This window comes from Myodes glareolus, chromosome 3, assembly GCF_982192425.1.
Source record: "Myodes glareolus chromosome 3, mMyoGla1.1, whole genome shotgun sequence".
Lineage (NCBI taxonomy): Eukaryota > Metazoa > Chordata > Mammalia > Rodentia > Cricetidae > Myodes > Myodes glareolus.
The window spans coordinates 75,207,678-75,227,869 of record NC_142028.1 but is presented as its reverse complement, the minus strand read 5'-3'; the positions used below and the strand labels follow the sequence as shown (position 1 = coordinate 75,227,869).

The 20,192-nt window shown below is 52.2% G+C and overlaps 2 protein-coding genes across 9 annotated transcripts in view; one reads left to right on the top strand and one right to left on the bottom strand.

Annotated features, from left to right (window-relative positions):
• Positions 1 to 884: 884 nt before the first annotated feature.
• Positions 885 to 3,692, top strand: Hyi (hydroxypyruvate isomerase (putative)). The gene is made up of 8 exons (XM_085698807.1): positions 885 to 1,098; positions 1,170 to 1,281; positions 2,547 to 2,661; positions 2,821 to 2,899; positions 2,985 to 3,034; positions 3,127 to 3,196; positions 3,292 to 3,426; positions 3,534 to 3,692. Exons 1-8 carry the CDS (start codon positions 900 to 902, stop codon positions 3,605 to 3,607), a joined length of 834 nt encoding a protein of 277 aa, XP_085554933.1. The 5' UTR covers positions 885 to 899; the 3' UTR covers positions 3,608 to 3,692.
• The window catches only part of Szt2 (SZT2 subunit of KICSTOR complex), a 45,811-nt gene continuing 29,304 nt past the window's right edge, over positions 3,686 to 20,192 (bottom strand). Inside the window, exons 43-72 of one of the 8 annotated variants that reach the window (XM_048450487.3) lie at positions 18,458 to 18,610; positions 18,271 to 18,373; positions 18,076 to 18,181; positions 17,876 to 17,987; positions 16,817 to 16,935; positions 16,556 to 16,720; positions 16,281 to 16,365; positions 15,966 to 16,130; positions 15,695 to 15,862; positions 15,243 to 15,376; positions 14,683 to 14,849; positions 14,374 to 14,471; positions 14,159 to 14,291; positions 13,842 to 13,972; positions 13,658 to 13,758; positions 13,413 to 13,589; positions 12,972 to 13,239; positions 12,781 to 12,860; positions 12,570 to 12,695; positions 12,267 to 12,466; positions 10,081 to 10,171; positions 9,665 to 9,745; positions 9,512 to 9,586; positions 7,188 to 7,401; positions 6,684 to 6,837; positions 6,408 to 6,530; positions 5,893 to 6,298; positions 5,655 to 5,771; positions 4,557 to 4,625; positions 3,686 to 4,407 (exon numbers count right to left, since the gene is read on the bottom strand). In XM_048450487.3, coding sequence (XP_048306444.3) covers positions 4,264 to 4,407; positions 4,557 to 4,625; positions 5,655 to 5,771; positions 5,893 to 6,298; positions 6,408 to 6,530; positions 6,684 to 6,837; positions 7,188 to 7,401; positions 9,512 to 9,586; positions 9,665 to 9,745; positions 10,081 to 10,171; positions 12,267 to 12,466; positions 12,570 to 12,695; positions 12,781 to 12,860; positions 12,972 to 13,239; positions 13,413 to 13,589; positions 13,658 to 13,758; positions 13,842 to 13,972; positions 14,159 to 14,291; positions 14,374 to 14,471; positions 14,683 to 14,849; positions 15,243 to 15,376; positions 15,695 to 15,862; positions 15,966 to 16,130; positions 16,281 to 16,365; positions 16,556 to 16,720; positions 16,817 to 16,935; positions 17,876 to 17,987; positions 18,076 to 18,181; positions 18,271 to 18,373; positions 18,458 to 18,610 — 4,265 coding nt within the window. In that variant the 3' untranslated portion in view covers positions 3,686 to 4,263. The other 7 variants (XM_048450488.3, XR_007235185.3, XR_007235186.3 and 4 more) reach the window with 7 other exon arrangements.

Sequence of the window (20,192 nt, the reverse complement as noted above, 5' to 3'; positions counted from 1 at the left end):
TTTTTTAAGTTTTTATTTTAAGTTTCCACATACCCAGTCATCTGGCAAACCCAAATCCAGATAAGGGAATCTTGATTGGCCCAGGTTGGCTGCCCTTGGATATCCTCCCGTGACCCAATCAGCGGAGGCGGAGAAAGCCTCACCCCCAGCTGTTTACCGTCCTTACCCTGGTACAGCGGTTTCTTTTATGGACAAACATCTAGAACTGGCAAGCTCTGTGACGGACATCTTTAAAAAGGGAATCTTAAAAAAAAAGAGACGGGGACCCAGAGGCGCTTTAAAGCGCTCCTTCAGCCCGCACGCGAGCGCGCGTGCACACACACACACAATCCACAACGACACGAGGATAATTATGGGTTGTCTAAGTGTGCAGTACAACAATAAGCAGAGATTGGCATGACTTTGAAGAGTATGGAAGAACATGGGGGAATGTTAATAGACTGTCGTTTGGAAAAAGATAGGCTATAAAACTATATACAACATGATCCGAATTTTCTCAGAAAAAGAAATTGTTCACTTAGTGTTTTGTCTGGAAGGGAAAACCAAAGGGCTGGCGGTGTGAGGACTGCTGGTATAAACATCCGAGTGTGGTGGAGGTAGGCCTGTAGTCCCATAGAAGGAGGCTGAGGCAGGAGGATGGTGAAAGGAGACCTGGGCAAGCATATGTGACATAGTGAGACTCTGGCTCAAATAAAGCTATTTGCTCACAACTTTCTAGCGTTACTTAGCGAAAAGCTACATTCTTTTCTTCCACCAGGCGATTCCTTCGGACGTCCACCTCCCTTTGTTTGAACTGGACTGGGACTTTGTCTTCCAGTGCGGTCGGCGCTAGGGCGGCCTGGCTCCGCCCTTCGCCGGTTGCCCAGCTTCCTGACCCGAGGCAGCCGCCTTCCGCTCACATGGCTCCGCTACGCTTCTCGGCCAACGTTTCGTGGCTGTTCCCGGAGCTCCCCGGGCTCCCCGAGCGGCTGCAGGCCGCAGGCCGTGCGGGCTTCGAGGCGGCCGAGGTGGCCTGGCCGTACGCCGAGCCGCCCCAGGCGCTGGCGAGCGCTGCACGGGCCGCGGGGCTACGGCTGGTGCTCATCAATACGCCGCGGGGTGCGCACTGGGGCGGGGAGCCGCTGGGCTGCGGGGAGCCAAGCCCGCACTAACGCTGCTTCTCTCCACAGGAGACCAAGAGAAGGGGGAGATGGGGCTGGGGGCCGTCCCCGGGAGACAGGCGGCCTTCCGAGAGGGGCTGGAGCAGGCTGTGCTGTACGCCAAGGCTCTGGGCTGCCCCAGGTACCCTGCCCTGCCCTTCTTTGACCTGGTGCCGGCGTCTGTGGGCTAGGGCCTTTGCAGACTGCTTTTTGTATTTCATGTGTCATCTGTATAACACGCTTTCAGGCTCGTCTTACACCAGGATCCCACGCTGGGTGCTGGGGTCTGATAAGGGAGTTTAACAAGGCTGAGAAAACCGGGGTCTGGGGGTGAGGATGGGGGGCAGCGCTGTCTGCAGATAGTGATGCAGGAAATGAAACTAGCAGGCCCACACATCGGCTTTATAGAGAGAGGTCCACTCTTCAGGCAAGGAGGCTGTCCCTGCCAGAGGACGGTTGTCGTGCCCAGTTCAGTTAATGAGGCTGGAGGTGGTGAACACTAACTTCCAAGGGCCTAAACGCCCGCAGGGCCTGTGGGAATTTGGATGTTGTTGAGATGAGAAGCCTCAAAATGGGACTAATGTCAAACCCCAGAGGTCAAGAGGTGCTGGGAAGCAAATGGCGGCGAGAGGCTCATTATCAGTCAACAGTAGGGACAGAAAGCATTTGGGAGGAGGCTAAGATGGGAAGCAGGGTTAAGCAACTGTCTGAAAGGGGCAAGGGTTAAAATCCTCTTAAAAGGTAAGCCTCGGGGCTGAAGAGATGTTCTCTTGCAGAGGACCTGGGCTGGGTTGCCAGTACCCACATGGCAGCTCACAATCAAGTGACGGGGGCAGCCAACACCTTCTGACCCCCAAGAGCACCAGGCACAAACATGGTACACACACACACACACACACACACATGCAAGACGCTCGTACACAAATAAATTTTAAAAATGTGGAAAAATAGAAAGTGAGCCTCAGGCATGTTATGAGCTGCAAAGGAAGAAGGGAAAGGCGAGGTTAAGAGTCCAGGAGGGGCCAGGAGGGAGCGGCATACACCTTTAATCCCCGCACTCGGGAGGCAGACGCAGGCGGATCTTTGGAGGCCAGCCTGGTCTACAAGAGCTAGTTCCAGGATAGGCTCCAAAGCTACAGAGAAACCCTGTCTTGAGAAACAAAACAACAACAACAACAAAAAGTCCAGGAGGGAATTAGAGATAGGCAGAGCCCCCCCCCTCCCCCCATGGGCTGACTGGAAGAGGACATGGGCAACTTGCCTTGGGCTGACACGTAGGTGTGAAGGCTGCTGGGATGTCTGGGCATATGCCTTAAATGGTCTGAAGACCTGGGTGATGGGGTGAGGCTGGTACAGTCAGAGAGCACCCAGAAGATACACAGGGACTCCCCACAACCTTCTCTATAGGATCCACCTGATGGCTGGCCGGGTACCCCCTGGGGCTGACCGAGCAGCAGTCCAGGCAGAGATGGAGACAGTGTTTCTGGAGAACCTGAGGCATGCGGCTGGGGTTTTGGCTCAGGTAAGAGGCAGAAACACACAGCTGATGTGTTAGAGAGTAAGGGGTACACGGTGGGGACTGGGCACAGTGGGTGAGATACAAAGCAGAGCAAGAGCACAGGCCAGAGGAACAGATGAAGTTGTTATCAGTGATCCTTGACAGCCTCCAACATGGTTCTAGGAGAACCTCGTGGGACTGCTGGAGCCCATTAACACCCGAATCACAGACCCCCAGTACTTCCTGGATACACCCCAGCAGGGTAGGACTCTAGTCCTGTGCCACCCCCACTCTTTAATTCACACGTTCCAAAGCCTCATGACTTTTTTCCTGGCTTTCCCCCACAGCGGCAGCCATCTTGCAGAAGGTTGGGAGACCCAATCTTCAGTTGCAAATGGTGAGTGGAAGATGGGTGCTTCTCCAGGTTCTGTCTTCCAGTCTGGGGAGAACTGTGGCAGACACCTGAGGGTTTGATGTTCTCTTTCCCAGGACGTATTCCACTGGCAGATCATGGATGGGAATCTGACAGGAAATATCAGGAAGTTCCTGCCCATTGTTGGTGAGGACTCCCCCTACCAAGCTCCCTCCTGGCCCGATGCTGTTTCTCATGATTGCTTCCTTTCTCATCCCTTGTCCCTCCTCATCTGTTCCCAGGGCATGTGCAGGTGGCACAGGTCCCAGACCGAGGGGAGCCAGGAAGCTCAGGAGAGCTGGACTTTTCTTACCTGTTCCAGCTGCTAGAAGATGAAGGTTACCAAGGATTTGTGGGCTGCGAGTATCGGCCTCAAGGTGAGGCTCCTGGTAGCTTAGGGAAGGGGTCATTGGAGGATGGATGTTGAACAGGGGCTGTCCTTTCCCTTATGGGTCGAGATGGCATTACCTTTCTTTCATTGCAGGAGACACAGTGGAGGGTCTGAGCTGGCTACGCTCATACTGGGACAGACGGGGCCACCCACGGGGCGGCCAGTAGGATTCAACAGGCACCTGCATGCTGCCCTGGGGCAGCAGGTGAGGGTCCTGAGGCTCCTCTGAATTAAAGACACACTGGGCATTTCCATGTGTATATTACAGGGGTGAGGGACACACAGTGTCGAATGCTTCAATGTCTCGGGGTTGATTCCCTCCTACTGAGAAGGGACACACAGCTCAAGCTCAAATCCTCCAGCTGGTGCCAGGGTTACTGTGTAGTCACAGAGCTTCTCGGCCCTCCTTATCTACAGACAAAGAGTCAAAGGTCCAGTGGGGGTGGGAGGTAAACTGGTCACAGGTGCCTGAGAGGCAGGGCCAAGATTAGAGCCAGTGTCTTATCGCAAGAGTAATGTTCAACAGTGATGGCCAAGTGAGAACAAAGACCAGAGGGCCAAGGATGCAGGTCGCACACAGTGACAAACTCTGAGTCAGGTGCTCTAAGGGGTGAGTGCTTGCCAGTTCACGGGAAGCTCCCTGGGGCAGGTCAAGGAGGGTGGTCCCTATTGCCAGGCTGTAGCAGCAGTTCCCCAGACACAGTCACAGTCCTTGCTGTCACTGCATCTGAGGACTCGGGGCTCATAAACGCCAGTCTGTCGTGCCTCAAACAGCACGCTTATAGATCCACAGTTCAACCAATGAAGTCAGTAGTCCACTTTCTCAGAGGAGGCGGGTCCAGAGGGTGAAACAGGCTGTGTTGATGACAGATTCCAAGTGGTGATAGGTAGAGACCAGCTGGGCTGGGGGGCTCTCACTGTCCTGGGGCTGCACTGGGAAGGGTTCTCGGAAAACCACCGTCAGAGACTGTGGGGAACAAGACAGAGGCTCAGTGGTGAGAGGGCGCATGGGGAGGACAGAGAGCTGGCTGCAGAAGGAGGGCAGCCTGCTCTTAGAGGGCTGACTCGAGTACTTGGGGTACAGCTTCCGTGAAGCCCCTTGCCCTTTGTTCTCACCGTCTTTCCCAAGTGTGAGTCCAGAAACACTAACACAAAACAGTCGGTAAACTTCTGATTCAGCACAACCTGAAGCAACAGATAAAAAAGAAGAGGGAGCGAGGCTTGTCTCACCTGTGGGTGTGAACCCTCTGCAGAGGCAGGGGGGTGAGGCCCCTTTTGTCACACGTCTGAGCCTATCTGCGAGCCTGGGTCACTCAGGATGGTATTGCCACATTGGGCCTCAACCCTGACTGTCAGAGCCCTGTCAGAATCTTCTAGAGGACATAGCAGGGAAGCCAATCAGGGACGGGCAGTTCTAGACACCTGGCACAACCCTCCAGCAGGTCTCCTCCTGCCTCTGACGTTGGCTGCTCCTAGCGCTCAGCTCTGGATCTACCACTGGGTGATTTCTCCTTGGGGCTTCTGCAGCATCTGCTAATGTGGCTGCAGCCTCTATCTCTCTCTTGACCCCACATGTCCACACACCTCCTGGATGACAGACTCAACTTGCCCCAAGAACTCCTCACCCTTCCTCTGTCCCACTCCAGCTTCAGCGCTCCCATCACTGGTACCCCAAACGCCCCTTAGCCTTGGCTTCTCTGGATGACCTGTGGTGTACCCGAGACAAATCTTGCTCCAGGCTCACTCCTCCTCCTCTCACTCGCGGTCTCCCTAATCACAGCTGTGCCATCTTCTCTTTAGTTTCCCAGGCACACACTCATCACTGTCACTTTCTCGCTTCTGTCCTTCACAGCTGTGCCTTCACACCAGCATGCACAGACCTTCTGGGGATATTGCTGAGACGCAGATCCCGAGACAGTGGTGGAGGGTGAGCACCTGTGTTTCAGTGGGCTGAGTGCCACACTTGGTGTGGGCATCAACCCCGAGCCTTGTCTGGGATCTCAAGCCAAAACATGTCACTTCCCAGCAATTATGCACTCAGGCTCACTACCCACTGCTCAGAGGTTTTAAAGGCTATCAGTGTGGTTCAACTCCAGCAAGACAACAACACAAGGCACAGCTTGTTTGCTAAGCCTGGGCTCCCTGAATGGTTCTGTAATGTCAGATGAGGATTTCTACGGCTTTTCTCTGTAGAGTGAGGACAATAAGACTCACCAGGTACTGGGTTCCCATGTCCGGGCTCTGAAAATGGCGGCAGCTTTGGGGGAATCGACTCAGGAGAACCTTGATGAGGCTCTGGTACCAGGAGACCGTCATGGACAGGAAGCAGTCCTGGGGAGGGTCACAGCCCTGAGCCTACCACTCCAGAGTCACCCAAGATTCCTTCCCTCCCACCGAGTCACCTATGGAATGCTGAAAGTGATGCTGGCCCTTGTGGAGTCAGGTCTCTTACCAGCTGGGGGTCAATGTCCGCAATGGACTTGGCGTGGACTGCCTCCAGGAGCTCCTCCAGCTCTGCCAGGGCCAGGCGCCCCCCTAGTCTTAGCCGGTCAGGCCCTGGTGGCTCCAGCAAGAAGAGGCGCTTCCAGAGGGTATCCCGCCGGCAATGCCCACCAGCCAACCTAACCAGCTGAGCCAGACGTGCCCGGGCCATACCCACTTCTGTGGCCAGTGGTGGGAACAGAGGAGCTGGCCCTGGGGTCAGCATAATCCCTGATGCCTCCCCAGGGCTACCAACCAAGCTCCCAGGAGCCTCTGGCTCAGGGGGAAGCCTGGATGGTTTCCGGAATCTGCGCATGTCAGCAGTGAGTCTTGGGAAGAGTTCTCGTTGGCTGGTAAGCACCACGAAGAACTGAAGCCTAGGGAAGGGAAGGGGCAGGAGAGTGGGAAAGCGTCACAGCCACGGACTTCTGGATAGGAGCAGACGGCAATCTAAGAAATGGGTACACTCGAGGTAAGAGATCTGACCTCAGAACATGTCGCTCAGCTTCTCCTTGCTCCTCAAAGGGTGCAGCAGAGTGACAGACAAGCAGAGACACATCAAAGTCATCCTGATGGCGAAGTCCCTCAGAGTCCAGATAGGAGCCAGAGCTGCGTAGTTGGGGCGGGGAGATGTCAATTCCGAGGCTCTAATGAAACCAGTCCCAACCCTTGTACCCAAGAAAACATATCTTCCTACTCCAACTGTGTGGCCCCAACCTCAACCCTACCAGGTGTGTGCTGGAAGCTGCCTCCTAGCTTTACCTGTGCCATGCTGACACCAGGGCATATTCGTTATGTTCTGGGCCACCGGGCCGGGCCATTCGCAATGGCTTCATGTGGTAAGAGCTGGCATGGTCGGCCACATAGTTGTACAGCTGGTGGGCAGCAATGAGTGGGGTGGGGAGCTCCAATGTCCCTATGAGGCAAGTTACAGGAAAAACAGACACCAAGTTTGGGATAAGCAAGCTGGGCTGGCGAGAGAGGAGGGCAGAGGATGGGAATACTAAGGTTTTTCTTCCTTAGGGAGCTCCCAAGGTCCTGTGGAATGTTGTTGAGATGGAATAAAATGCCCAGAACAAAGGGCAGGGTAACACCGGACACAGGGCCTTCATTCTGGGATGAAACCAGCTGTGAAAAACTTAAAGGACAAAGGCCGAAAGAATGGACATGGTACAAGGAAAATGAGCAATTCATGGTCTTACCACGCTAGGCCTGGTCATGTGGTTGCCCAATTTTTGCCTCACTGGCTTGCCCTTGGGCACTGACCTTGGTAAATATGATTGCGGCCGAAGTGGGGTCCATCAGGGTGGTGGGCCAGGAAATGCTGCAGGAAGGTGGTGAGGTGGTAGCCATGGCGCAGCACCAGGTGGGCACCGAGCACATGCTGGTGCACGAGGCGCAGGTGGAAGTCATAGCTGAAGGAGTGCACATGCATCAGATCACGGACCTTGTCACACTCCTCTGTGAAGAGCATGGACAGCTGGGGAGCGACAGGAGGAGGAGGAGCCGGGGTTAGGGTGCGGGAGCACACACTGTCCAATCCATCCTTCCCTCCTGGACAGAGAGGAAGTTTGGCAGCGCTTCCTGTAGCTGTGGACCCAGAACTTCCTCCGCCAGAACAGCTTCTATGGAGAACCTTCTCCTTAACATTCCGTGTTGTTCCTCCCTGGTTATATGGATTCAGGACCACTCGGGTAGCTAATTCGAGTCTGACACAGATTCAGCAATGCAGCAGAGGCTGACTGATGGTCTCCCGTGTATTTGCCTGTGACCATTCTAAATGTAGGGAAACAGACACAGACCCTTGCCTTCAAGAAGCTTACAGTTAGCTGGATGGGGACAATAGACAATATGTGGAATAAATAATTACTAAGCACTAGAAGATATAGAACATCAGGTGGAAGACAAGGAAAGCCAGATGTTCATCTTTCAGAAAGTCTTCACCTGCCTTTCCCAAGGACAGTATGCTCTCTCCTCTGCACTCCGTACCTACGAGCCCTTGGCCTGGAACGCTCATCTGCCTGATACCCAACACTACTGTTCACTAAAAAGCTTCCCCTGGGATACGCAGAGCCAGGCCGGGGTAGGCCTCCTCTGACTCTGAGACTACCTGGCTGAATGAACTGGTGGTAGATGGAAGAGAGAGAGGAAACGAGGCAGAGATAAGGCAAAGCCCTTTCTTCACGGACTGCTCCACCAACGGTATTAATAACAGGATGTGTGCTGCTGCAACGGCAGACTTCGTCTGGACACCCTTGGGAGCATTAGTTGATAGAAAAGCAAACAAGCACTAGAAGGGGGCAGACTAGCTGTATGGCCTTGGTAAACCAGTGTCTCTAGGTGTCAGCTTCCTGACCTACCTTGGAGAAAATGCACAGTTCTCAGTCAGGGGCAGTGTGATGAGCTGAAATAGGTAAGGCTGAGATCAGTGTACAAAAACTTAGATTTCAACCAAGTCTGCCAGTGATGAGTTGTGTATCCCAGGACAAAAGTACTTAATTTCTGTGATCTTCAGGCTCAGCACCTACCTAGGATAAACTATTTCTTTTTACTCATACATGGAGACGGTATTTAACAAACAATGGCATCCTAGGGCAATTTAGACACTTGCACAAGATCAGCTCTCCCCTTCTCATGGCCTGTGAATCCTAGCAGTTGGGAGGTGGAGAGAGGAGGGTAAGGAGTACAGAGTCATTTCTGGCTACACAGTGAGCCCTGGACAGCTTGGGCTATAGAAGACCTTTCTCAAACTCAGAAGCCTGAGCAGGGTTAGAGATTAGAGAGAGCCTAGGCATCTCTGGAAATCAGATAACAGGCAGCCAGAGGCAGTTAAGAGGAAGACCTTCAACCCTACAGAAAAGTGTGAGTGAGGACCCGCTAACCAAAGCTTCTGTTTGAACACTCTGGTCCAGGAAGGTTCCTGCACTATGCTTTTCTAGGTTGTATTACCCTGTGACCTACTGTGACCACGTATCTATGCTCAACGTTCAAAGCAAAGGCAACCATCTGGGATTTGTTTTGAATCATCCAGGCATGGGGGTTCCCACAATAGAGAGGAGGTACTGGGTCCCACTAGATCCTACTCTTAGAGGTACATGAGAACTTATGACAAGCTATGGGCCCTGTTGTGACATTTCTGGCAACCCAAAGAGTCAAACCAAGCAAACCAGGGCTTCAGGTTGCTGACCTTGCTTGCTCCTAGACTAACTGCACACTCCTGACTGCTTGGCCCTCCAGGGTATCAAGGGCCTGCCTTGAGGCAGACTGACAGGACATAATAATGATCAAGTGCCAGTGTTGGTGACTACACTGGCAATGTCAACTGTCCCCAGTTTGCAGCAGACCAGGTCTTGCATGGCACTGACCTGGTGTGTCACATTACATACATGTGCTGGCACAGGGCAGGACCATCTCTGTAGCCTTTGTGCTACAGTTGAATGTAGCTTTGAATTTCCCAGGGTCAGACAGGAGAATGGTGCAGTCAGCATTACGTCCACTACATGGGTCATGAAACCACAGATACAATGGTGTGGCAACGAGTGTACCTGAGTACTCTGTCCACTCCATATTACCCTGTCTTCATCACATACCTGAGAGTTGACAGCCTGTCCCATTGGAATTCGGGAACATTCCAGAGCAAACTGTTTGACACAGAAGTAACAGCCCTGAAGAGAGGGCAAGATGAGATGAGTGGGGTATGAGAGGAAGGGGGAGCTCTCCCACTCAGTGTTCCCTGTTCTCACCTGGAATGTCAGCTCCATGAGGATGATGCCCCCAGGCAGTGCCCGCTGCAGGTGGTAGGTAGTGGCTGGGGTGCCAGTGCTCTAAAGAAAGGAAAAGGGGATATGTGCTGAGGACTCACCAGCCTCGAGCCAACACAGTGGAGTCCTAGTCTAGGATCAGCCAATCAGTACAGGCTTTAGTACTGGTAGTCTATGATCAGTCAATCAGTACAGGCTTTAGTACTAGTAGTCTAGGAATCAGCCAATCAGTATAGGTTTTAGTACTAGTAGTCTAGGAATCAGCCAATCAGTATAGGTTTTAGTACTGGTAGTCTAGGATCAGCCAACTGGTAAGTTAATCAGTCATCAACTTTGGGTACGGATAGGAACATAACTCAGGCCATTGCTGACTTTACCATCATGTGACAATGAGTTACCTTAGGGCTCCCCTCAGTCTTGATTTTAGGGAAGGAGAAGGAACCACGACCCTCTGTTCCAAGGACAGCCATAGCCCGTAGTCGGCTGGTGCTGCAGAGAAGGAAGAGAGACAAGAGGCTGAGTGAGGCAGGCTAGGGACTGAAAGTTCTAGCACCAGGCCATCTCACATGGACCTGTTTAACAGGCAAGAGTCAGGCCTGAGGAAGGATGACTTGCTCAGAGTGCCTCAGTAAGCATGGCCGGGGCTAGAGTCCACGTCCAGACTGCAGGGCAGCTGCTGCTGTCTGGCAAGTAAGCTATGTTCAGGGTGGGTGCAGGGGTGGGAGGAGACCAGGCTTCTGTCTTCATTACCTGGGAGAGAGATCTGCAGAGGGGAGGGAGATGAGGCAGGTCTGAAACCTTACTAGGGGATGCTGGGTGGGTCCTCTAAGGGAAAGGCAGTTTTAATTGGGGAATGTGTCAGCCCCACCGTTCTTGATCTTTAACTTTTTAAAAAAATTTATATGGTTTGTGTATGTGTGTGAGAATATGCATGTGATAAGTCTGCACTTTCTTGTGAAGGCCAGAAGATGGCAACAGATTCCCTAGAACTGGGGTTGTTGTAAGTTGTCTAATGTGGTACTGGGAACTGAACCTGGGTCCTGTGGAAGGCAGCAAAAACTTCTAACCACTGCGCCTATCTCTCCAGTTCCTTCTCGTTCTTAACTCAGAGCCAAGGAGAATGAGAAGCAGGGAAGGGCTTTGAAAAGTCTGAAGGAGATGGTGGTTCCCACCTGTGGCTTCAAGGAGCAGAAATGTCAGGCTCATGCTGGTAGGTGGTAATGGAGTGCCAATGCTTGAAGAAAGGGAAGTGGGGGACAAGTTAGGGGCTTACCAGCCTTGAACCAGTGTGTGGAGAATTCCCTTAGGGTCAGTAAACTCAATACCCCACTCAGAACACTGGCAATTCAATCACTATCTACCATCTGCACTGGGTACTGCTTGGGCACCTACCATGGAAGTGGCATTCTGGTAGAAATATTCTGCTTAATCCTCAAGGAAGTACTATTAGGCTGAGCCATCACTAAAACTGTTGAGAAAGGAATGCTTGACTTTAAACTATGTTTTAGAAACATTTTTTTAAAAATTAGTGTCAAGGCCAGGTTGTGGTGCACGCCTTTATTCCTTTAATCCCAGTACTCCGGAGGCAGAGACAGGTGGATCTCTGTGAGTTTGAGGTCAGCCAGGTCTACAGAGGAGTTCTAGTACAGGCTCAAAAGCTACAGAGAAACTCTGTCTTAAAACAAACAAACAAACAAACAAAAAAAGAATCACTCTTCCTCCTTGACCACCTGAGAACAAGACAGGTCACCAGCAGATGTACTGAAGTCACTCATGTAAGTTCTATCAGGATCCTCACTCTGGCTGCATCTGCTCAAACTGATCTGAAAACACCAGCTGAATCTGTGTAGTCAGTGTTCCTGTCAGCACTCAAGTACACCGGTTCATTAAGTTGGACTAAGTGCCCTTGAATAGATTATCAAGGTCTACACCATGAAAAGAGGTCATGCTAGTCTTTGTACACACACACACACACACACACACACACACACACACACAATTAAAAGCAAAAACACAGGCTCTGAATCTGGCCCAAGACAAGAAAAGTTGTTACAGAATTGTCAGGCTTAGGGTTGATGCTATGTAGTGACTGAGAGACAACTGGCTTCTTCCAGGACTCAGGCTGTTAGTACTAACCAGAGTTGAGCATGACTAAGAACAGGCCATAGTCAGGGTACAAGTAGGACCAGTGCGGAGTGCCTTGGTGAAAATGGACCAAGGTGAAGAGGTTAACATGAACACCAAGACAGAAATCAGTAAGACTCAGATTCAAAAGCTTAGGCGTGAATGTGAGAACTGCATGTATAGATATACGCAGACATGTAAAAGAATGAGGTGTAGGTGGGCACAGACTGGTGAGAACATGTACGTGTGTCTGTGAGTTTTACAAACTGCATGAGGTTTGTAGGACATGCAGTAGCACATGACACGTATCTAAGGTCTTCATACCTGTGTACCAGTGTGGTGAGCTAAAGTAAACATGTACTATACCTGAGCTGTCAAGGCAGGAGCCATATGAAGAAAAGAAGGCTGTGGGGCCTCACCCGTGGGGGTTAAGTGGTTAGGGAAGAAGGACCAGATTCACCTGCGGGTAGGTGATGGGGGCCGAAGCGGGACCAGCACAAAGCCGATGCTCTGTAGATACTGCACATACTGCTGCAGGAAGGCCAAGCTCAGCTCCTTCAGCCATGGCTCCTCTCGGGCTACTGGAGGAGGCACATCCAAGGATTCGCAGCTTGTGGAACCCTCTCGACCCCCAGATCCTGACTCAGGGCGATGTCGCCGCTGCAGGAATGGAAATTAAGGCTCTGATCTACTGACAACACTGCAGGGATGAAGTGCAGGTCACTGCTGGGCATGGGTCTCTGAGGAGAAAGCTAGGGCTCACCTGCCCCTCCGCAGGCACAGAAGTCTCTGGGGGTCCATGCAGCCAGGCAGCTGGGTCAAAGAGCAGGGCTGTCGCACAATAATGCACCAAGCGGGATGACTGCTTCAGGGTCTCCAGCTCCCCAGCCTGGGGACATGGGACAGTAAGCAGTGGGACAGTGGCCAAGGAAGGGTCAGAGGTGTTGATGGAGAACGTAGAGGGGGCTACTCACACTGATGGGCATGCTGGCTGGCGCAGACCGCTGTTGCCATGTTACAAACAGGTTCTCCATCTTCATCTGGCGCTCCAGCTCTGGGGGTGGGAGGCATCAGTAGAAGCCTTGGCAGCCGACCTCCTCTCCCTTCCAGTCTCCACAGGATCCTTCCCCATCGCCTGGCCCACAGCCTGGTCCACATTCCTCACCTTTTCGCTCTGTCATCTTGATTTCTAAGAACTGCTGCCCATGGTAGGTGACAGGATCTGGAGGTCTGGGCACAGGACCAACCGTGGAGCTGGGGCGAGCAGCTGTGATGTCCCTCAGGGCTTCATCAAAGGGAAATGTATCCAGGTGAAGGGGACCTCCACCACGAGAGGACCCACTGAGCCGGCCCTGTTCGCGACTCAGTGGAGGGCTTGCGTTCCGGATGAGGGTCTCCACGTCCATGGTCGGCAGCAAGAATGGGTTTGGCTCCTGAGAGGGATGGAGGATCACATCAGGCTCAAGCCCTTTTGACCTTGAACCCTTCCTCCCACATCAGGGTTTCCTCTGGTACCACCTCTGTCCCCAGTCTGTCTCCCTTTCCCTGCTTCTTTTAACTGCCACTCATTGGCCGGAACTAGCAGTGGGAGCTAGGCAGTAGGTACCTTTCCATCTCGCACAGGAAAATCCAACTGGCCACAGTGATGGAAGAGCCCGAGCTTCTGGCTGAGCAGACAGAAGATGAGATGGGCTCGTGCGTTCTGCCACTGCACAAGGCGGATCAGAGCTCGACCTAATGCCGCACCCAGGTCTGGAGCCCAGTTGTAAGTCAGCAGCTGTAGCTAGAGATAGGGGTCAGGATTAGTGAGGTTACAGAACTCCCTACCTCAGCCCTTGACCACACACTTACCTTCTTGTCTATGACCTCTAGCAGTAAGAGCCTTTGCCGGGGAGCACCTCGCCCTGGGCTTCCATCTCCTCCTGACTCGAAGCGCTGCACAGCTTTGGCAGCTACAGGGAGGGGAGGGGACGATGGGGGCTGAGAGCTGAGCCTCCCTCTACCCCCCCGCGTAGGGCTGAGCCCCCACTCTCACCCTGCTGGGTTGGTCTCCTCCACTGTGCAAAGTTCCTTCCCAGAAGAAGCAGATGCCGCTCCACTGCTGGGCGGGGGGCTGGGCTCAGCTGCCCTGGGGAACAAGGGCTGAAGGTATCCGGCTCGGAACCTCTGTTAGGAGGAAGGAATGGGTAAGAGGGAAACTATTCCTGGCCTCATTCTCTGGTCCAGCCTGTACTTCCTGAGGCCTTGTGTCCACCTCTCCTAGCCCAGTGCCTAATGGCTTGGCTTACTCCAGTTGCCAGCTTTTGGGGCTCTGGGGAAGGCCATTTCAACCCTACCAGATCTCAAACTCACAAATGCTGCTCAAAGACACGGACACTGGTGTCTCCAGCCATTGAGATGGCTAGAGCGGTGAACTCTGACAGGATGGATGGGAGGAGGAACCGGGACACCATGTGCGTTGAGCTCCGGGACACCGAGGCACACCCTGGAAGACAGACGTCACTGCTGGGCTGCAGGATGGAAAGCAGGCCAAGGACTGAGGAATGGGAGAGGGACTGGGGTCTCACCAATCTGAACCATAAATCCCATCCAGCGCTGAATGACACGAGCAAACACAGGGTGCAGAGTCCCCACCTCACCCTCCTCTAGCTGTGTTGTCCGGCGTCTAAAGGTAGAGTAGGAGTTAGAATGCTACACTCATGGGACACATGGGTACCAGCACCATTCAGGGACTTCACACCTGGACACGCCCTGACACCACACCATACACACACCACACTGTACCACACACAACACACACAGCACAACAAACACCACACCACACCAAACCATACCACACATCACACATACCATACCATACCACACCACACACATACCTTTGTCTCTGGGCTCCGGAATCTGGGCCTGGTGCCCGCTCAGATCCACCTGGGGTTCGAACGTTCTCAGTTTTATGACGTCTTCGACCCCGAGTATCTTCTGGCCGATCCAGGACAATATCATCAGTTGTTTTTGGGGAGCCCAAATCTCCACCTTCTGTTTTACTCTGGCAACAATGCAGGGAGTGAGGACCGGTCATTAGGAAGAAGAAAGGGGAGATGTGGGCACTGTGGAGCAGAAATGAGCCTAGAGGGGCTAGAGGACTGAGGCTCAGTCCTGGGGTCAACAGTTAACTAAGGTATGGGCAGGTTACTTAACTTTCCTGACTCATCTTCCTTTGTGGATAAAAGTGCTATTGCTTAGAGGGCTCCCATTTGAAACATAAAGGCAGTTGCTAAGCTGGGACTCTCTAGCAAGGAGAGCCTCACATGTTTTGCAAACTCCTATCCAAAGGAAAGAGCAGTTTTATCTCAACAGAGATAAACTTCTGTGGGGGAGAGGGTTGGAGCAGCCAGGAGGCAGGCAGTTAGCAGCCAGCTTCACCACTTCCTTCCATTACCAGCATATCCCAGAAGCTTCGGCGGCTGGCTCTGCTGGGTGGAGTCACTGGCTCCCCGGACACAGCGGTAGAGGGAAAGGTGCTGGCGCGGCAGGCAGGGCTCTTAGTTTCCAATGGCCCGCTCCTGAGACTTCCTGTGGACACCAAACATTGCAGGCTCCCATCATGGACTTTCTTTATAGAAAAGCTCACCCCCAGTCTGGTAAAACTGATGGTGTGTAGCTGCACATGCTTGAGAGACGAGCTCCTGAGGGTGTCTTCCTCCTCAGGTGTGTGCTGGGTCAGAGCAGCTGAGTGTATACACTTCAGCTACTGCCTCACCTTGAGGATGCACAGACAAGGTGATGGGCTTCTGTTTCTTTCTCTGAACCTCATATCTGCACCCTTGTCCACCGCATGGTTCTGCCTTGATTTCTGACTTTCTCTGGATTCAGCATAGGAGTTGAGCATACCTGGGGGTATGTCTTCTGTACACAGTGAAGCTGGCAGCAGTCTCAGCTCCATGATGGCATCAGCCAGGGCCTGGCGAGCTGCAGCTCGAAGCTTCTCCTCCAGCTGCACAATGCTAATGTTCCCCTTTTCCCACACATCCAGTCGAAGCCGTGGGGACCCATCCTGAGCTGGAGGGGAAAGCTGGAGGTTACTTGTGGTGGATTCCACCCTAGTCCCCACTCCTGCCTTCACAGCACTGAGGGAACACTCCACCTCAGCAGGTTGCCTTACCCGAAGAACCATCTAACATGTTTGGGCAGCGAATGACCTGAGTCAGCTGCTCAAATTCTTCCTCTCGTAGAGGGTCTGGAGGCCCCGGAGAGGAGGGGGGCCACAATGCTAGTGAGATGGGGGTTCCTCCTTCCTCCACAAAGGCTAGAGTGATGCAGGCAACTCCTGTAGAGAAATCCGTAGGAAGGCTCAGATCTAGCACAGGCACACAGCCCCTCCCAGGCCCCTCCTCAGCAGCAAGACTCCTTGGCCCAGAGGTGTAAAAACCTTTTCTCACACCTGCCTTTAGCCAAAGGCTTAAGCCCAGCAATTTACCTTTACCACCAGTGCCCTGTCCACCAGGCTTGTTATACAAGTAGATGTCCAAGTCGGGGAGGCCGCCCTGTGGTGGGAGTGGATGCTGGGGAGAGAACAGCCATGAGCGCTAAGTGGGGAAGAGGGTACAGGCATGCATGGGAGCTCAGAGAGACATAGGCAGGTGGATGTACACAGGCCATGGGCAAAACCAGAGATGGAAGTATCTGTAGAAAAGTTACAGTCTGGTGTGCAAGGAACAGGGTACCAAAGGTGGATGGGTAGGGCAATCTCACCTGGAAGTGGTTCCGGCTATTGCTGTCTGTGTACTTGGGTGAGTGCAGGAAGGTGAGTAAGTTCTGACGGAGGTACCAGGCCAGGGCGGGAAGCCAGGGTCTGCAGGATGGGGGCAGGGCCAGATGCAGCACCTCTGAGGGGAGGCTTCCAGGAGGTTGGATGAACTGAGAAGAGACAGAGCTGAAGGCATGGATTCTTGACTTCACATTTCCAGCACACCCTTGGCTGGATCTACAAAGGATGTCAGAGAGGCAGCTGACCTCTACATCAGCTGGGGTCAGCTTGCAGTTCCGAACCAGCATGACTGTGATGACATCCAGTGTGGCCTCATCCAGACGCCGACGCAGAACCCTCACCAATTCATCTGTGATTTCAGGACCTTGACAGAGCCATGTTAGAAAGGTGGGGGATATCGTTAGAGGATTCAGCCACCCTGAGTCCAGGCCTTAAGTCCCTGACCACAACAAGGGGACTGGATATAACTATACATGGCAGCTAAACAGAACCAGCAAAATTCTCGTTTTGTCAGCCTACCCAATATGATTCTGGACACATAAATTTTACCTAAGATCCTCAAAGTCCTCACCCAAAGAATGGCAATTTTAATACCACCAACCCAGAGCTGTGTAAAACTACCCAAAGAGAAGTCCTAGCTAACTAGCTCTAACAGCCAACTTGACACAGCCTGGAGTCATCTGAGAATGAAGTCTCAGTTGGGGGACCCCAGTTAGATTGCTTTGTAGGCATATCTGTGGGAGAATGTCTTGGTTAATAATTACTGTAGGAGGACCCAGGACCCTATGGGCAGCACCATCCTCTGGGCAGGGAGTCATGGAGGAAAAAACCAGAATGCTAGTTAAGCATGAGCCGGTAAGTGAGCCAGCACCAGTGCTCTCCGTGGTTTCAGTGTTAAGTTACTGTTGGGCTCCTGCTCTGATTTCCATTGATGATGTAACCCGTAAGCTAAAATGGACTCCTAAGTTGCTTTTAGTTAGTGTTTTTTCACAGCAACAGAAAGAAACTAGGACAGTATGTAAGCTTTAGCCTGTGATCTGGTCCACATTACCTGGACACCTCAGCTTCAATGTAGCCCCAACTGATCCCATCATCTTCACCCAGTGCATCTCTGGTCTCATGCCAGTGGACCCAGCAGCTATCCTGCGACCGTCTGGCTCCTCTTCCCACACTATACCCCAATCGGGCTGTCTTGTCTCACCCGGCTCCTACTCGAGCCAAGCCCAGAGCATAGCAAGCACTGGAGGATAGAGCCAGGGCAGACTAGATGGCTGTAAGGGAGAAATACTTCTCAGAATCCTTACCTGCCTGCCCTACACCATGCACCAACAGCTGGATATGTCTGTCTACTTGGCCCACAGGGCGAACAGCATCAGGACTGCGGCTGGAAGCCATGTCCAGGGGAGAACGAGGACCCTACAGGGACAACAATGGTCAGGGTTTGGTTCCAAAAAGCAAAGTGTGAGGGGTGCATGGGGGCAACAGATGGTGGAAAGACACATACCAAGGAATCATCAGAGGAGATGGGTTCTTGGCTTCGGGACAGAGCTAGGGATGGGGGCAGAGAATCCCCTTCCCATGGTCGGTCACTGCAAGATGTCTCCAGAAGCCTAGAAGAGAAAGGCAAGGTGTTTGGGTATGTCTCCTCCCACGCCAATCCTGTTTTAAGCTGTAACCCATGTTCTCAGGGTTCACGTACCGAAGATAGTACACGGCCTTTGTTGCTCGCTCTTGATAAACAAACATATTTTTCCGGTTCACTACAGAGAAGGCATTGAGCACAGAGCGCAGGGCCTGGATAGCTAGAATAGTAACACGGAGTGAAGAAACTTCTTTCTCTAGATCTTCTACAAGCCCCCGCCCGCCCTCTCATGCCAATCACATACCCCGAGAAACCCCCATGCTGGGTCCCATCTTGAGGCGTGAATGGACCCGGATCACAGTTCCCCATACAACGTCACAGGAGAAATGGCCTGGGACAAATTGCATTGTGGCTGCTAGGTATCCTCGGGGAGCACAGCTCTCATCGGCAGCGTAGTCTGCAGAGATGGGCAGTATGGGTGACAAACAGGATTCCCAGGCCTTAGCCTGCTTACCCTAGACTTCTTCCTCCTGATCCTTCATCCCTGACATTCTCCTAAGGAAAGGTGAACATGGGGATCAAGGAAGAGCTAGGCACAAACACATTCTGAGAAGGCCAGCTACGGTGCCAAGGCTTCTGGGACTGTCTTGGGGAGACTGGAAGGCATTAAGGAGGGACATCAAGAAAGGCAATCCTAAAGGCGATACCAAATGATTCTGGCTTATGATAACACATGACAGTAGCCCCTGGCGTCACCAAAAGTTGTAGCAGTACCTCACTGAGAAACAAGTATGGATGCTGTGCACATTAGCTGCAAAGTGGGAGTAGCCTTCCTGTGCGCTGAAGGAAAGACCCCAAAGGCTGGTATAGTAATTAAAGGTATAGGCACAGCTCAGTGCCCTGTTTGATCCTTGTCATGTTTCCAGGTGAACGATGAACTTTCTTAAGGGTGAAGGAGCAGTTTGATTTCCTAGAAATACCACTGTCGGGGGACAGCAACATGCAGGCTACACAGAACCCAGACATTCTGGCCTGCGGGCTTCAGAGAATATGTGAACATTAAAACAAGGAAGACCCGTGCCTCGGTTCTGACTGGCCTTCCATCCAGGCTGCTGTGAGTCCTGGTGTGACACTGCTTAGTTGTCTAGGCTCAGTCTCGTGTGCTAATTATGGGATTTCTATACAGGAAACATCTATACAGGAAACATCCCAGGACATGCTGAGAGAAATCCTCCTCTAACAATGGTAAAAAATGGTTGAGAATATTAAAAATAAGGCCTCTCAAGCCAGAAGGAAAAACTGCAGAGGACATGACAGGGCTTCTCTTCTGTGGGCTGGCATGTGTGCTTATGGGGTGCAAGAAAAGGGAGCACAAGTGCTGAGGCTTTAATTACTATCCCCATTAGATTAGTGTGTTTCCTTCCCATGACCAGAAACCCCAGGAATCCCAAAGAAGCCCTATGTCTGCCTGTCTGGAGGAACAGCCAATCAGAAGACCAACTTTCTATAAAGTGTCTCAAACTCCTCCCTCTGTCTCTTCCCTGCAGAACTGGCCACCAACTTCTCACACCAACTTCTCACCTGTCTATTCCTCTACTGGGCTAATGTGGAATATTAGTTTAAGATGTTTTACATTTGTTTATGTTGTGGAGAATTTGCTTAATGATGCAAAGATGTGTTGCATTCTTTTATGTTGCATTTGTTTTACTCTGTGAAGCTGTGTTACTTGCCTGCCTAAAACACCTGACTGGTCTAATAAAGAGCGAAATGGCCAATAGCTAGGCAGGAGAAAGAAATAGGCAGGGCTGGTGGGCAGAGAATAAATAGGAGGAGAATCAAGGGAAGGGAAAGAGTGACAAAAGGAGGAGAGGAGAATGCCAGAGGCTAGCCACCTGGTCACCCAGCCAGCCACAGAGTAAGAAAGAAAGAAAGATATATAGACTAAAAAAGGTTAAAAAGCCCAGAGGCAAAATATAGTTAAAGAGAAATAAGATAATTTAAGTTAGAAAAGCTGGCTAGAAACAAGTCAAGCTTAGGTC

Excerpts from the sequence above, each read along its gene's own strand:
- Hyi (XM_085698807.1), top strand. The coding sequence starts at position 900 with ATGGCTCCGCTACGCTTCTCGGCCAACGTTTCGTGGCTGTTCCCGGAG. Across the intron at positions 1,099-1,169 it reads GCTCATCAATACGCCGCGGG|GAGACCAAGAGAAGGGGGAG; the intron begins GTGCGCACTGGG and ends TTCTCTCCACAG. Across the intron at positions 3,197-3,291 it reads GAAGTTCCTGCCCATTGTTG|GGCATGTGCAGGTGGCACAG; the intron begins GTGAGGACTCCC and ends ATCTGTTCCCAG.